Here is a 17,186-nt window from a genome sequence, read left to right on the forward strand (position 1 = left end):
ATCCCTTCCCAGCTCTCTCTGCATCCCTCCCCTGCGGGGGCATTCCTTGCCCCATGGGTTTCAGAAGCTTTTTCACACCTTGAATGCTCCTGACAGGAGGCAGCCAGGAGGTCAGAGGGACTCTTGCTGGCTGCACACTGCCCAAACAACGGGGAGAGCAGCTCACCCAGAGGAACAGGCTGTTTGATGCTGAACAGCAGGGGAAGCACTTCATGTGGGAATTCTTTGGCTTCCTCTGTCAGAGAAAACAACAGCCCCAATCCATCTCCCAGGGTCTTCCCAGTGCTGCCCGGCTTGCACAGGCAGCTGAGACCAGCTCTGGTGTGCCTGGTGCTGCCCCTGGGCAACAGGAACAGCTCAGCTGCCTGCACTGGGGAGAGACCACAGGGCTCTGCATGCACTGGGTACAAATCACAGGGCTTTACCTGCACTGGGCACAGACCACAGGGCTCTACCTGCACTGAGGAGAGACCACAGGGCTCTGCCTGCGCTGGGCACTGACCATGGGGCTCTGCCTGAACCTAAGCCCTGCCTTAGGCACATGCTGCAGGGCCTGGGTAGCCAGAGGCCACAGCAGTGAACTGTGTGGCAGAAGGCTGTCAAATGCCATGTGCTGCTCATGGCTGGCTGGCTCTGAAACCAGTTTAAAACACCCTACTGCACCCCAAAACACCACCCTGTCAGGAAAGCACATGGTGACCAAGCACAGACCAAGGAAAGAGTGGCAGCTGTGAGCAGCCAGAGACCTGCAGGAGGACACATCTCAACTGCCTATAGGAGATACATGCCAGGCAGGGACACCCCACAGCCAACCCACACCACAGCAACAGAAAACAAGTAAAAAGCAGAGAGCAGTAGGTATAAACCATTACACACAAGTCTCCAGCCTCCTGTGCTGCCTGTTGCCTCACTGGAGAAACTGGGACAGAGAGAGCATGATCTACAGCACAAATGGGGGAAGCTGAGACAGATGGGGAAGGATGGGTGTTGAGGGTATACCCGTGGAAAGGTGTTCATTAAAGCATTTGATCATTCAAGTTTCCTTTTTCTCAATATCTGAATCTGTGATGAAAACTCTGTGCCCATGGGCATGAAATTTTGTCCAAGTTCCTCACGTCAAGGCAGTTTTGGCAGTGACACCGCCCCAGGACTGCAAACACCAGCGATCCCAGCAGGAGGCATTCATTACACACCAGAGACGGGGCAAGTGAGCAAGTTTACAAGTTTCTCAGGAGCAGCTGAGGCTCCAGAGACCTGGAAATACAAAGTGGGGGAGGGAGGGAGCAGCTATCCCCAGAGAGAACTGCCCTCAGACAGCAGGGAAAAGAGGCTCTCAGACAGACCTCCCTCCCTGGCCCCAAACCCACAGATCTCCTCCCGCTACTGCGAGCTCGCAGCTGAAGGTCAGACAGGCCTGTGTGATGGGAAGGACACAGACACGCTCTGATCCCACATTTGCAGAAGGATTTCAGTAGGAGGAGATCTCTGGAGGTCATTTGGTCCAACTGCAAAGTTAGATCCAGATCTACAGAGCCGAAGCAGCGCAGCCAAGCTCTGACTATGGCAAGCTCAGTACACAGCTCTCCAATAACACTTCCTGGGCAGCTGGGATGCAGGCAGGGTGGGACTGCTCTCTGTGCCCTCCCAGGGGCAGCCCAGCCCCCTCACACCCACTCCCACCACTGCCCATGCTACTGCAGCCTAGGGAGGTGACTCATGTGCTGGGAAATGCAAACCCACACCTTCCCAACACACTCTCCTGCCAGTGCCCTGCCCGCTGCAGCCCACACGCCAGGGAAGCAGCCAACACCCTCACTCTGTGCTGGGCACTTGGTAACAATTCACTAAACATTTTTCCTTGCCTTTTAAACTCCAAGCCCTTTGTTGTTTTTTTTCCTTCTCTCTATACCAAGCTCTTCTCAGTATCACAGTGTCAGTGCTGAGCCCAACCTGTGCTGTGCCAGCACTCACAGACCACCTGGGCAGTTGTGCTGACAACGGGGTTTGCTTTGCCAACAAGATATTTTTAGGTTCACCAGAGCAATGAACCCTCAGGGAAATCCCTGAAGGGCACTAGGCATCAGATGGCAGCCACAGTGCCATCCAGCCCAGAGGCATGTCATGAACGTTGCCACCTGCTCGGTGGAGTCACCAGCAGGAACCAGTTTGCCAAAAGCTGGGAGCAGCTTCCCACACAGGAGGCACAAAACTCCAACAATACCTGTCTTTCACATAGAATCCCAGAATGGGGGGGTTGGAAGTGACCTTCAGAGCTCATCCAGCCCAACCCTGTGCTAAAGCAGGTTCCCCTTGATCAGGGGGCACAGGAACGTGTCCAGAGGGGTCTGGAAACCTCTGAAGACGGAGCCTTCCACACCCTCCCTGGGCAGCCTCAGCATCTTGGTAGATGAGACAAGAAGTGCTCCCTTTCTGTCCTACACACATTCACAACTTGGCTATGGATGGAAAAGCAGAGTCCAGTGGTCCGAGAGCTGGGATTGCTTCCAAGTCTGCCACAGGGCCTTGCTGCACAGCCCAGACAAATCTCTTTCTCTTCTTACCACCCGCCGCTGTCTGCGGCACAGACGCTGCTATTAACACACCTACCAGGGGCTCTGCAGAGCCATTTGCTCATAATCACCAAGTACTCTGCAGCTCAAAGATAAACACCCCGTCACTGGTTGGCACCTAACAGGAGGGAGGGCACTGCTGCCTCACCAGCAGGACTGACCGCTCTCCCAGGGAGAGGAGGGCTCCTGCCAGGCTGGCTGGGCAGCAGGTATGGTACAGCAGAGCCGCTTCCCAGCCCTCTGGCCAACGCTGGTTTGCTCCATCAGCTGACTTTGGCCACTAACCACCACTCTGACAAGTGGCCAACTGGCTCACAAGGGAGAAATCTTCCAGCAGCAGCTCTTTGGGGCTCATCCTGGTCACCCACATGGTGGCTTTAACTGAAATCCAACAGCTGGAGGCCTCCACCTTTAGGATCAAGCATGGGAAATGCTGCTTCCTCCCACCCAGGGAGCACAGTCCCATCCTGAACATGCAGCTCATGGGTACCTGCTGCTGTGTGCATGTCAGGCAGCACAAAGAAAAGCACCATTTCAAACTCAGTGGAAGAGACTCTGGTCTGGTGGCATCTCTGAGGACCAGCACATTAAACCTGACAATGGTAGAGACCACAACCAACCTCCTGGGTGGATGGAAGAGGAAAGAGGAGGAGAACGAGTAACATTGGATCTGCTTTGTTCTCTAGGTGCCTTAATACAAGGCATAGCCTTCAGCCTGGCCTTTCAGAGAGCAGCACCACATCAACCAGCCACTTGCAAAGCCACAGTCACGTGCAAGGCCACTGTCCCAACAGCCAAGGCCTTCGAGATCCTCCCAGCCCTTCTGCTGCCAGCACAGGCACTGAGCAGGGCCCAGGCTAAACACTAGGAAGGCAGAGGCATCAAGCAGTGCCTTCCTTCTGTGCTTGATGACTCAGGCTCCAGTGAAATGCCGTGTCTCCTCACACACCTCAGCCAGTGCCACCAAGGCCCAGACAAGGTCCCTTTGCTGTCCCTACACTGTGACATCCGTAACCATCCAACCACCCTCTTCCTCATCCACCTTCAGCTCATGAGTTCCCCGCCTCCCCAACCCTTCTCCAGGTGAGCAACTCAGCCATACAAAGAGCAGCTGGTCCCCAGCCCAGTTCCCCCTACAGCAGCACATGGTACCTTTGGGCTGGGAGTTGTACACTGCAAACATGTTGATTGCCACAAGCTGGAGCATGCGGGTGCTTCCGATGGGAGGGGGGCTGTGCTGCAGCAGGATCTGGAACTCCCTCAGGACCTCCTCAGCCACTGCAGGGAAAGTCTCCATCCTGCAGACAGAGAGAGAGTCTGTAGAGCGCTGGCTATGCCCCAGGATGCAGGGCAGTCAGTCCACAGCTGACTCAGTGTCACATCTCCTCGGGGAAGGGGAACCTCCTGGGGTGATGTCTCCCATCCAGGAGCTGGGGGAATGGAGGTGCAGGCAGCTGAAGCCTTCCTTAGAGAGGGCAGTGAGGGATTGCTCTGTGACTGACAGGCAGCATTCCTTTGGCAGCAAAACACGGCCTTTATGAGTCATTTCTGACCAACCATTTTTTTCTACTGACTTCTACCAATCTGGGAGGGGTGCCAAGAGGCCAGCAGCTCACTTGGACCAGGAGCAGCCCATGGGACTCCCAAGAAACCCAGGCTGCAGCAAACTGCACACACTGATGCCACATTGCGGATGTGGCAATTCCAGTGTGCTGAGTGTTGGCCAGAACGTGCTTCCTCCAGCAGAACAGCGCCTGTCCCCGGGCTCCTCACTGCAGGACCCCTTCCCATGGCACACAGCCTCACCCCCCCCTCAGGATACACACTCCAAACTCTGATTGAGCCCTTAAACTTCATCACTTTGAGCCCCACAGGACAAGGGCTCACAGATTAATGACTGGCCTTGTCTAGCTGCTGGAGCTGTCAAAGCTGGAGCCGGTGCCTGCAGCACACAGAGCTGCTGCCGCTCATCACCAGCGGCTGCGGTGCCAGGGATGGGGTGGGCTTTCAACACTGCTCACAGGCACCCACGGAAATCTGACACATTGATCTTACTCTTCATTCTGGCATCACTAAGGGAATTAGCTGAGGTTATTTCTCAGAGCTGTTGGATCCTCAGCAACCTCCCAAATGAGGTGGGGGTGAAAAACTGAACGGATTGCAAAGAGGAGCACAGGCATGTCACAAAAGTAATGAAGAGGTGGTTGTCCTCCCAATGACAGTCCTCACCTGGTATCTCAGGAAGACAGCTTTATAACCAAGAATACTCTTGGAAACTACTGGGGAAGGGGAGGTGTGTGTGTGTCCCACTGCCACTCCTGCTGAGCTTGCTGGGTTACTTCTTGCTCCTACCCTTGAGAAAGCCACAGCTAGACCCAGCAAGAATGACTGTCTCACAGCAAGCATCTGCTCCAATTATCAGTGACACTATACTAGTGTGCCCAAATGGGAGCAAGGGAGCCTAAATCTGCAGTGGGTGAGGCTTCTGGAGCAGGGGGAGGCGACCTCAGGGGCCTCCATAGCAATTTCCTCTTATCTTCCCCCCAGAGAGACAGATCTTGGTGATATCAGCACGCTACAGGCTGGATTAGCGAGCCACTTCTGGTAACCCACACGGGCAATTCTGCTGGGCTTCCCCAACAGACTTTCAGGACAGTAATAAGCTCTATTTTTAAAGACAGAAATGGCTTTTCTTAATCATATTTCACAGATGCCTTTCAACAATCTGTTCTGTCTAGCAGCAGGGGTACCCTTCTCCCCAGGCACTCTTTGCTGGAGCAGTTCAAACAAAGTCTCTGTTACCTCCCCACAAACACAGGCTATAACAAACAGGCTCCTCATACTTTGTAGCTGTGCAGAAGGGAGCAGTTCTGCTGCTACAAAAGCCCTGCTCCCCCTGGAAGAGGCAACTTCCCTGCATTTGGGGCACAGCCAAGGGAATCAGAGCAAACTGATTGGTACTAAAGACCTCCTAACTTCGGGAAATCTCAGATCACATCCAGCTTTATCCAGCAACTTCCTTCTGGGGCAGACAGGACAGCAGGGATGGAGGAGCTTGTTGCAGGATGGGTTGTTTAGTGAGGAGGTGAAGATTCTTGCCATGAAATAACAAGGAGTGAGGGCTTGCTCAGCCCCGCCAGCTGGGCTTTGATACCGCAGCACATCTGGAAGTGCAGGCAGCAACCCCACTGAGCTCAGAACCAGCAGGTCAGGAGCAGGGCGGAAGCTTTTAATAAATTACTTACCTGTGGTTTTAGGAGCAAAAGAGTCCAATTAGGGCAACATCATCTTTTCCCTACTTTTGATGGATAAATCACTGAAGATCCTGCCCAAAGAGGACTCGACTGTTCCTCACCTTTTACCTATTTCAGGCACGGAAACTGTTTGGCAGGGCTGGACAATTTTCTCTTCCTGTGTCATGGTATTACTTTCTGGTTCCCTTCTAAGTACTTTGGGGATATTCTACCATTAAACATACCTTGGGTTTTCTAAATGACTGTCCTGGGAAGAAGCTGCCTCAAACACTGCATCTTCATTTCACACTGGTCTCAGGAGCCAAATGTGCAAAGCAATCTCTGCAACATCCCCATCAATCCTCCTGCTGGCACGTGTTCAGCCAGAGCTCAGCCCCACAGAGCCCAGCACCAGCAGCTCCCTGGATGCTCTGCCCTCCAGCAGACATGCTGCAGTTACCAAACCTTTCCTGGGCTCTTGCAGAGCTTGCAAGCTCTTGCTCTTTTCTCTCCTCTTTTCCTGCAGGCAGGAGGATAATCTAGATGTGCCTCCTAACTGCAGGCCAGTGTGCTGCCCACCAGCAGATCATCAGGGTCTTGTAACTAGGAGAGAGATCAACAGCACCGACAGCAAACAGATTGCTCTTCTCCTTGCCCCCAGACACTTAGATCTCCAGCAGCTCCTACTTCCCATTGCTTGAGGAAAGGTGCAGAGTAAAGCACATGTCAGTCCTGACTGCTCATCCCAGAAAGCGTGTGGGGTGTGCCAACACTGAGGTTTCAGGCAGCATGGCAGGATCAATGCTGTGTCCTGCACTGTTGTGCTTCCCCGCTCCAGGAGGGAAAAGGGACAGGCCCAGGGGCAGGGAACTGTGTATCTGAGTCAGGAGGGATGAGATGCAACTTTGCATCCACGTTACCTTTACCTAAGTGGCCTGGAAAAGGTGTCTCAGCCTGGTAACTTGTAGCCAACAGTTCCACAAGAGACTGAAGGAGCCAACAGAGCTCATGAGACTACATCTGCTTCTGAGGCACCAGCAGGCACAAGCAGAGACCATGAGGTCTCTCAACAACAGCCACCCCATCACCTGACAGCGAGGGCCAGTCCAGCCCCGTGGGAAGCCCATTGGCTGACAGACCCAGCTCTGCTCTCTGGGTCAGAAAGATGTGCCCCAGGCTGGGATCTCAGCCCAGGCCCAGATCAGGTTTGCTTTGCTTCAAGGGTAGCTGTTCAATTACTTGAAACTAGTTTCTGACAGATGTTGCCACGGGCATTTTGTATAAACCAGTTCCCCCAGCCAGGGCAACTCTCAGCTCTGAGCCTTCACTGAAATGGCAGCGAGGGGATGAAGGCCAAGGCTTGTCTTGACACACTCAGGATGGTGGCTTTCAGACACTGCAGGGCTCTCCCTTGATGGCTTTGTGCTCCTCACAGGCAGCAGTCACCAAGAGCCCCCCAGAAACCACCTCCTCTCTGCTAAGAGCAGGGAAAAATGGAATGGAAGAGTAGGGGTAAAAGCAGAAATTAAAAGGGAGGGAGCATGGTTTGGTGATCAGAGAGAGAAAACAGCCTCTAGTCCCTCCTGTGTGTGTTACCAGCCAGTGGAGCTCAGGCTCTGCCAGAGGGTCCTGGTGCATGGGCAGGACCAGGCCATGAGGTGGGGGAAGAAAAAGCCCAAACAATAACCAGTGTGGATTGGAGGGCGGGTAAGGAGAATAAGAACCAGGAGGCTAGGCCTGCAAGAATTCACACCCTGTGCCCTCAGCTCCAAACACAGCTCAGTTGCTAACAATATTAAATTCCAAAAAGACTTGTAATGTAGGAAAATAAAATAAACATCCTGCACACTTACCCAATCCTGGTAAACAGCTTCCCATGGGCATGGAGAAAACTGAGGATGAACCTTTTGTTCAGCTGCATGGGAAAAAAAAGAGAGAGAGGAGAAAACAATTAAACTCTCTCTGATTTCCTGTGAATTAAGAATGTCCCCAGTGACAGAAGAACCTGGCCTGGATGCTGGGGGTGGCACTGGAGATGGGAACCAAATGGACATGCCCAAACTCTTACAAACATCACGCAGACAGGCACGGGCAAGTGCCAAACAGCTGGAGAGGAGCGGGGAGAGGCGGTGGAGGCACAGCACCCTCTGCCGGGACCGACGGCAGTCGCAGGGCCACCGGCACCGCGCAGACAGCAGCACCCCGGGCAGCCCTGGCTGCGGAGCCAAAGGGCTGATCCTCCACACCCCAAGCCCAGCACAGCGGGATATGCAGAAGGAGGTCCCAGAGGCAGCCTTTCACACTAATAGAGGAATAAACTCATCAAAATTCCAGACCCAAAGAAGGGACTGAACGAGTGGCAGAGGCTGAGGGAGCAGCGTGTCCTCAGCACTGCTCTCTGCAGAGCTCAGCAGCAAAGCTGCAAGTGCTTGGTTGCACCCTGCCAGGAGCAGCTTCTTCAGAAGCAAGAGGGTATTGGGGTGATGCTGCACCCCTTCACTTAACTCAGCCTTAAGCATTTACAGTGAGGGATGTAACAAAAGCCTCTCAAAGCCTGCAGCAGCAGTGCTGCCATTGAACTGCCAGAGCAACGTGGAGTTAAAGGGATACAGGGGCAGCTGGCTGGAGCACGGGGTGTGAGGAGCAGCTTCCTGCCCTGCTTAGGTCCAGTAACACCAAAACCCAACCTACTACTGCTCTAAGGCATCTCTGCTAGCTCAGCAGAGCTCCGGGCTTTCCCAGTCCTTATCTAAAAGCTCTGAAGGAGGCTGTGGGTGGATAAGTAGTCACTCTGCCAGGCTCTGGAGGTGGCTGTCACCTCAGGAGCTGACTGGCCTCTCTCCACAGGAAAGCTTTGCTCTTGCACTCGGTGCCTGCTCAGGCTCAGCATGGTGAGAAAAGCCAGGCCCTGAGCACTGTGCAGGGAGATGCTGCCCAGGAGCCACCTCAAGCGCCACCACTCCCCTCCCATTCTGGTATCTTGAACTCCTCTACAAAGGTCAGCAACTTCACTTCCATTTACAGGGGCAATCAGAGGCACAGAGAGAGGATGTGGTTACCAGGCAGGGCTGTGGCAATGCCCCAGCCAAGACCCAGGCACACGTGAGACGGGGCAAGCCCTGGCTCTGCCTCCCACCCTCACGTGCTGAGCCCCTTGGCTCACCCCAAGGCTCATGCCAGCTGCTCCAGGAGGTGTGATTGCTGGGTGAGGTGTAATTAACCCGGGCTGCATTCCCCCAGGACCCATGCAGCAGAGTGATGCCCTGCCACAGAGTCGCTCCTGGGCCATGTGCGAGTTTAAACATAAAACCTGTCTCATAAAACAAGCCAGACCAATTAAACTGGCCCCTGCAGCAAGGGGTTCTTGCTTACTCACTATTTTACTGCTGCCCTAAAGAGCCCTTTCCACTGGAACTCAACTTTATTTGCCACCATTTTATTAACTCTGCAGATGAAACCCAGAAGAGACTTTGGAATATGCTGGGACAGCACAGCAAAGCCCTCCTCTGCTCTGTCAGTGAGGTCTGGATATAGCTGCTTCACCACCAGCCTCCTAAGGACACCAAAGCAACTCAGAGCTGGAAACCTTTAACATGTGTCTTTTTCTTTTTCAGCCAACAGCTTGTAGAGGCAGAAAGTCAGTTTGTGTGACCAGCTCCGTGGCTGCAATCACATACTCTGACACACGCACAGCCTATCAAGTCTGAGCCCCCAGCTGCAAGAGGTGGGTTGGTGGGCAGTGCTCTGCACCCCACAGCAAGCCCACGTGCTGCTGCTACACGGAGAAGGGGATCCATGCTCTGCTCTTTGACAGGGAATACACAAAAGAGCAGGAGCACGTGGCCTGACCCATCCCTACTGTGGCAATGCTGATCTACAGGCTGCACGTGGGGGAAAGAAGAAATTGGGGCACGAGTTTTTGTCCAAGGCCCACATTCAGCACCGGTCCCAGGAGTGCTCACCCTGCAATCCCCACAGCTTGTTACTGGCAGTGGGGGAGGACCAAAACTCCCCAGCTGGAATGGAAAGTGCCACCCGCGCCCGGCAGGGACATGCCCAGAGCCTTCCCGTAGAGAAGCCGGGCTCTGGGAGGGCTGCTCAGGACCTCAGCTTAGTCCCCACCTTCTCACAGCAAGTTTCACGCTCAGCCTTTTCCATTGCAACCCCCAGGACTAACCAGTCACACTCCTCAGGAATCAGGGCTGAACTGGGACGCAGATGTGTGTGTATCTGCATCTACAGTTGTTTGTAAAAGGAAGCAGGTTATATTCCTCTAGGAAAGAAGCACGTTTCATACCTCTTGCCAACTTAAGCACAAGCCCAACAAGCCCAGAGAGAGACCTGTGTGCCCCAGCACTGTGGCATCTCAAGCAGGCACCTCTCATGCTTTTCTTTCATCACTTTTTCTCTCACAGTCTCAAGGTTTTTATGAACTCATCACTTAACTTTGGACCTTTCATCTCAGAGTTCACACTAAGGCCACGGCGCTGCTTTGACTGGGCTTTTCTCTGAATGACTCTTTCTCTAGTGACTCACCTGTCCCTCAGTCTCTGGGAGCTCTCCTTGCTCCTCCCATCAAACACAGCTTCTCATGGTGAGAGGGAAACAGTGACTTCCACCGAGCTGCCTGGGTTTGGGGCAGGGAGGAGGAAGTCCTGTCACCCACTCTTCTGCATTCACACAGTGGAGAAGAACACTTCCCTAAATCCCTGCTAGTGTGCTCAGTACCCTGATAGTGCTCACGTGAGACCTGCAACAACTCCTTGCCTTCAGTGTGCAGGCCACCTCCAGAGGTTTCCTCCAAGTGGTTCTCATACCAATGTCAGGGTGTCAGGGGAAGACAGGGCTCCCTGCACACCATCATCACTGCCATTCGTGGGCAACCTTTCATTTGGAGTCAGGGAACCAAATCTGGCTGGTCCCAGTTGGTTGCTTGGAAAGATCCCATCAAGTCAGGGTTATGCAACAACACAACTATGTCAAAGAATGGATTTTGGCCCTTCCAGTCGAAAAGTGGGCATCAAGGCTATGGAAGTTATGAGCATATAGTGAAGGCATTACTTATGAAAACAAACCAGCTGTCAAGAAGAAGAAGGGGTCCCTGCACACAGTAGTGCCTGAAGCTGAAAACAGCTGTTTCAGCTGTCATGAGTCAGCATGTGCAGACAGACTAAATCCACCTGGGAAGAGGCAACCTCACCAGAGGAAGCAGCCCACTGCTGCTTGGGGAGCATTCACACACCACACCGCCAACCAAAGTGGATTTGTTACCATGGAAGAAATCAACAGTGACTAACAACTTCTCAGGGAGCAGCTGAAGTGCAGAGATAGCAACGGCCCTGGAACAGCCAGCTCAAATCACCCAGAGCCCATGAGGACTAGGTCCTGACAGCACACAGAACAGAGGCAGGCAGACAGCTTCAGGAAAGGTTCATCATGCCTTGAGCCAGAAAAGAAGAAAGCAAGACCCAACCCTCGAGACACCGTGAGCTGATCAAAAAGGGTTGAAAATGGTGTGTCCCAGCCCAGCACAGAAACACTGGAAATGCCACTGGTGAGCTCCAGAGGAGTGCCACAGCCTGGGCTGGGAAGAGCTGCTGAGCTCGAAGCCAGCACGGACCCATTTGGCTCAGGGCAAGGAGCACACAGAGCTTTGGCACCTGAGCATCAGTCCCAGCTGTGAAGGAGGCACCAAATAAGGGAAGGATTCTGGAGCAGTGACTCCTGGGGAAAAAGTGTTTCAAGTTAAAAATTGTTACTTCAGGTTTGGAAGTAAATTTCAGGATCTGGTCTTTATCAAGCGAGGCAAACTTTCTTCAACATCAGCAAAGCATCTGTGGAGCAGAAAGCGGTGTCAGAGTCAAAATAGGCTGCAAAAGACAAGTCCATTAATCAAGAGACCAGATGCAAAACTGCCTGTAACAAATGCACTGTCTCCACTGGAGTGGAAGGGGCTGGAGCACAGCGGGATGTTCTCCTGAGTCTAGGGGTCTCCTCAGTGACAAGGGCTTGGGATACAGAGCACAGAGCCACACAGCTCCGCTCCAAAACACGTACCACACTCCTCCCAAATATTTGTCAGGGCTTTTTGGGCAGCCAGGCTTTTCCAGGCACAGCTTTCTTGCTGAGAGCTGTGCACAATAACATGCAGGCACCCAAACCATGCCATATTTTCACTCCCAGCTCAAGGGCCAGATATACTGTGTTGACTATTAAGATTATTCCTCCCTCCCACGGGCAGCTCCTTCAGAGCTTTACATCACCCCATCCAACAGCAGCAGTGAGCCCACCACCTCCCCTGGAGATAGCCTTACAAATACAAGCCTGAGTCTTTATCCCACACCATCCTAAAGCTGCAAGGCATAGCCCTGGCTAGTAGTTTTTTGCTGAAAGGACACAGAGCTTCCTGAAAAGCCCAGTGGGCTCGACTGGCAAGACATCAGGAGGAGGTTTTTACTGTTACAGGTGCATTTGTGCTGGTGTGGAAAGGGTTTTGTGCAAATGGCTACCTACAGAAAGGAGCTGAGCCAAAAGGGCTCAGATTGTCTGGCATTTTTGCAGTATTTACAAGGTACCCACAGCGCTGTGGGCAAATTCCAGCTGGGCTAATTACCAGAATCATTCCTCTTCATATACCACCTGCAAACACAAATGGGTATTGAGCTTGCCTTGGCTTCTTCTTGCCATGTGTTCCAGTGCAGGTTTGTGCTTAGCAGCCCTGCTCTGAACCAGAGTCATTTCTGTAGCATTAGAAGCAATTACAGAGAGCATCCTGACACTCAACATCAGACCCTACACAAATGTCAAGGCAAATTGGGTTTTATGGAGAAGAATGAGGGAACCTTGATGTATTGTGGACTTCAGATATACCAAACTCATTTCCAAGTGGAGAGACCTTGAGACACTCCTTCAGCTTCCTGATCTTTCAGATTGTAGCAGCTACAGCTCCAAGAGATATCTCACAGCTTTAAGAATTGCAAGTCAGCAAGAGAAAGAGGCATTTAGGAAGGGCCTCTGGCAAAACCAAGGAGCTTTTGATTTTTCCCTTCATCACTGCAGGGAGCAGGTGAGATGGAAAAAACAACAAAAATAAGAAAATTGTGAACTTCAGTAACGTAAAAAGATCAAGCAGTGAAAACATTGGCTCTGAAACAAATCTCTGACCTATTATTTCATAATGGATTTAGTAGCAGAACTTGCAATTTAAGGAAAACAGGTCAAATAAGAGTATTTATATGCACATTAGTTCCTTTACAAGCAAACTTGTATCTCAAGTTTGGTTTCTATGAATTACCAATACACAACACTTGGGAAATACCACCATTAAACTGGTTAAGTCTTAAAAAGTAGAGGGTCTCCAGGGACCCCCACCAAACAAAATACAAAGAGGTTGTTGAGACTCACTAGCAACGTTTTAAATCAACAAACTGAAAGCAAATTGTGCTGTCAAACTGCCTGGGACACGAAGACCGATGGAGCAGTAAGGAACGATGGCTACGGTGTGTTCACACAAGGCTATAACTGCTGCAAAATCAGGGGGTTTCCAGCATCAGATGGCATGTTATGCACCTGGGATCATAGAAAATTCAGTGCCTAGGAGATCATGTCCAAGACAGCTTCTCCAGAAAGGCTCTAGGGACAAGAGTGGCTCATTTCCCCAGTGCAATATCCCATGAAAAGGATTAACACATGATCCTTTAGAGCATAGGATCTATGTAAGAGCAGAGAGAGGGCACTGGACAACACATTTACATCTGCTGAGGCTGACACTGAACTCCTGCACCCAATCCCAGTGCCCTTCTTTTTAAAAGGATGCTGGAAAAAAATTGGAAAAGATCCAAAAGCCAGCCATAAAAGTGATTCAAAGGCTAGAAATGATGTCTTGCAGTGAAAAAAAATAACAACTTAAACAGCTCAATCTGTTTAGTGTGTCAAAAAAAAGACTGGGAGGTGATGTGACTGCAGGGTGTGAAGTGCCTCCGTGGTGCTTACGGGCTCTTTGCACTTGCAGAGCAGCAAAGCACGGGAAGAAACTGGAAACATGCACTCTGGAAATAAGGTATAAGTGTTTCAGAACTAGTGCAATTATCACTGGAATGAACTCCCCAGGAAAAGGGTGGATTCTCAAGACTGGATGTCTTTCTGGAAGTTTTGCTTTAGCCAAACACAAGTTATTTGGCTTCATACAGGAGTAGCAGGGTGAAATTTAAGGACCTGTGATATACAGGAGATCAGACTGGATGATCTAATGGTCCCTGCTGGCCATAAACTCTATGAATCTATGCAAACATGCCAGAGAGTCCTCAGCTGAGATATCAAGTTAACTTTCAGCACAAAACTTTTCACAAATTGGCTCTGGAGCTGCAGGTCATTTAGGATACAAGCTCAGCTCTTCAAGGCTGCAGCTGGTTAGGCACTGAAAGTGAGACGACCCAGCCAGAGCTATTCTTTGTCCAGCAGGTAAGAGGGAGGCCATGTGCTGTGCACTGAAGCAGCTCCAACCAGCAAAAAAACCATAAGCAGCTTACACTCAAACACATACTGTTTGCCAGGAGTAAATAGCATTCCCTTCCTGTGACAGAAAACTGACACTGAGACACACGTGATGAGTTCTGGTCATAAGAGATGTCTTGTTAATCAAACTCAGGGTGTTTTCAGCCTTCTTCCCTACCCTGGGGTAGATTATTTGTTGGGTTAAAGCATAAAAGACGGAGCTAACATGAGAAATTAAGGGTGAAGACTGAAGAGATCCAACCTTGAAAGGCTTAGGATGGAGTTAGGCCAACAGAGAAGACATTTGGACAACAGGCTGAGCAGAGACAGAGCCTTCCAGAAGGATGACAGCATTATCGCACGCGATCCCCAGGCTCCCCGGCACAGAGCGGGGAGCTGCGCAGCACCAGCCCCTGCCCCAGGGCTCCCATCCCCAGCACACCTCTGAAGCCTTCACTTCTACCTGGGCAACACAGCACAGGGCATGAAGGCATCTCCCTCTCCACTTTGAATTATGCAGCAATGAAATCTGCTCGGGAGGAAGAGTAGAGCCAAGGACAGAGGAAATGACACAGATTCCAGCAGGTTCCACTCCCTGATCCTCCGGAAGGAAGTTGCTTTCCTAATACCCACCTCCACAGTGGATACGAAGCCTGTCTGGAAATGGCTCATTCAAACACTAAAGAGAAACAAACATTCCCCATGGCAGAATTAAGAGGTTTGGCTGAGGACTATGAGGTGCCCATCCCAGAGAGTGTGCAACAGAGAGCAGAAAAAGTTGGCCTGGGCCAACTACAGACAAAGATCAAGGTTAGACTAACAAAAAGGGAAAAAAGCTCAAGAGAAATCACTGCCTACAGCCTTCACCCTGCTCTGGGAAACTTCCCAGCCCTGTTATTTGGCATTTTCTTTCCTTTAGCAGTATTCTTGTCTGAAGTGCAAACTCTCCCTCCCAACGCCACTCTGCAGTGCCTGGATCATCAGATCCACTGCCACGAGGAAGCACTAACGTGCAGCAGCAGGAGAGGGTTTGGTTACACACAAATCCCTGGCTGATCAGCACCAGCAGGAGAGGAAATGAGGAAAGAATGAGTGACAAGCAAAGGCGGTTTCTGGATGATTGTACTTGGGTTTAGGGTATGAGAAGCTTGTTGGAACTCAAAGTCTCACTCTCCTCACTTCAATCTCTTTGAGCGCTGGGAATTAGCAGAGCCCCTCACACAGGACATCACTGATGTCCTTCTAGTGCTCCCACCTCTGATCCACACTTCACACATCACCACCAAGTGCCTGTGACTGGAGAGAGAACACGTTTGTGTCTCTCCTGTTCCAGCATCATTAGTCCCTGCCTTGTTCTTCACACTGAAATAAAAGCACCACCATGGTCTAAAAAAGAAAAGGCAACAAATAAAAGATCAACACCAACTTCTGGAAACTCTTACTGCTAGTTCAGCCTTCACTTTCTGGGTGGTGACAAAAGGTCAGGTTGCACTGGAAAGCAACATGTGGGTTCTACATGACATATGTGCACGGGCTCAACCAGCAACCAGGCTCTGCGAACTCTCAGAGCTTCAGAGGCGCAGCACTGAGCACCTCCACAGGATCACGAGCCCAGGTAAGGAGCAACAGCCTTTCTGGTTGGTTCCTGAATGCAGGAACTGCAGCTGACAAGGGTTTTTTTTTTTAATCAGCATTTTAAAGTGTAAAAGAGTTTATAAAAACAGAATTAAGTGCAGGCAGGGAGGGTGCACAAGTGGGGGGCAAAAAAAGCCAGTGCTGAGCTGCATGGCTGAATGTCACGTCTCAAAGCCAGAGAGGCTAAGAGTGTGGTTTTAGCGTTTAACCAGTTTCAACTGCAGCCTGGCACCCTTTACTTCCTCCACAGAGAAGTCTTCTCACTGCTCAGGGGAAAGAAACCAACCTCACCACGCAAAACAAAACGGCCAGAGTAAAAATGAAGCCCCGAGGTGGTTTTGGTGACCGAGGTCATATTAGGAGGTGGAGGGGTTGCAGGATGGGGAAAGCACTCAGAAATATGCTGCCAACCAAGAAAGATTACCAAAAATGAGGCAGGGCAAGAGAACTAATGTGAGTCCAGCAGTGAAGAGGCTGAGAAGCCTCTTTCACACGCCACCAGCTCCCCTGTGCTCAAAACAGTTTGTAAACTGTTTCCTAAATACAAAGGGAAAAAAAAACCCCAGACCTAGTCCTAACCTCCATGAATGAGTAACCAAACCCAACAGCTTCCTGCAAGCTTGTGGGGCTGAGGGAAAGGAGGCTGCCTGGGCAGGACAGAGGGAACTCCAAGTTTCTCTCTCTCTCGAGCCCTGTTTTGGATGCAAAAATTAAGACTCCAACATCTCTTGTTGCTTTTTCACGTGGGTGGTGGATAAAGGGCAGAAATGAGGACAGGCAGCTGACTGCTCCTGCCTCACGTTTGCCCCCCAGACAGCTTCTCTGCTTGGTTTTGTACCACAGTGGAGGCTCAGCGGAGGCTTGCAGCACTGAAGAGGTTGGGATCAAACACAGCAACAAGCAACAGGCTGCAGGGGAAGCACTGCACTCCCTTGACAGCAAGGGCAGCCCGTAATGCGAGAGATCACAGACAGGATCACTCAAATCAAACACTAGAGAGCACCCAACCGTTGGGGAGACAAGCTTCCTGACTTAACACAACCCACCCTCCTGTGACAAGGTGCAGCATGGCCCAAGGCCTTGCTGTAAGGCTTTGTGTACATCCTTCTACTGGCTCATGTGCTGAAAAAATACCCTAGATGACACACCCTCATGTGTCCCCTCCCTTTGGGGACCCACCTACACCACAGTTCTGGTGATGTTAATTGTGAGAAGTGCCTTCAGCAGAGACTGCATCTCCAGGCACTGTTGGTCT

General features: G+C 51.5%; 1 protein-coding gene across 5 annotated transcripts in view; it reads right to left on the bottom strand.

Annotated features, from left to right (window-relative positions):
• Positions 1 to 17,186, bottom strand: part of SMG6 (SMG6 nonsense mediated mRNA decay factor) — a 113,926-nt gene that overhangs the window by 79,908 nt on the left and 16,832 nt on the right. For all 5 annotated transcript variants that reach the window (XM_062012279.1, XM_062012278.1, XM_062012277.1 and 2 more), the window contains exons 9-10: positions 7,657 to 7,718; positions 3,723 to 3,868 (exon numbers count right to left, since the gene is read on the bottom strand). In XM_062012279.1, coding sequence (XP_061868263.1) covers positions 3,723 to 3,868; positions 7,657 to 7,718 — 208 coding nt within the window. The remainder of the gene's footprint in view (positions 1 to 3,722; positions 3,869 to 7,656; positions 7,719 to 17,186) is intronic.

Source organism: Colius striatus, chromosome 20 (assembly GCF_028858725.1).
Source record: "Colius striatus isolate bColStr4 chromosome 20, bColStr4.1.hap1, whole genome shotgun sequence".
NCBI classification, from domain to species: domain Eukaryota; kingdom Metazoa; phylum Chordata; class Aves; order Coliiformes; family Coliidae; genus Colius; species Colius striatus.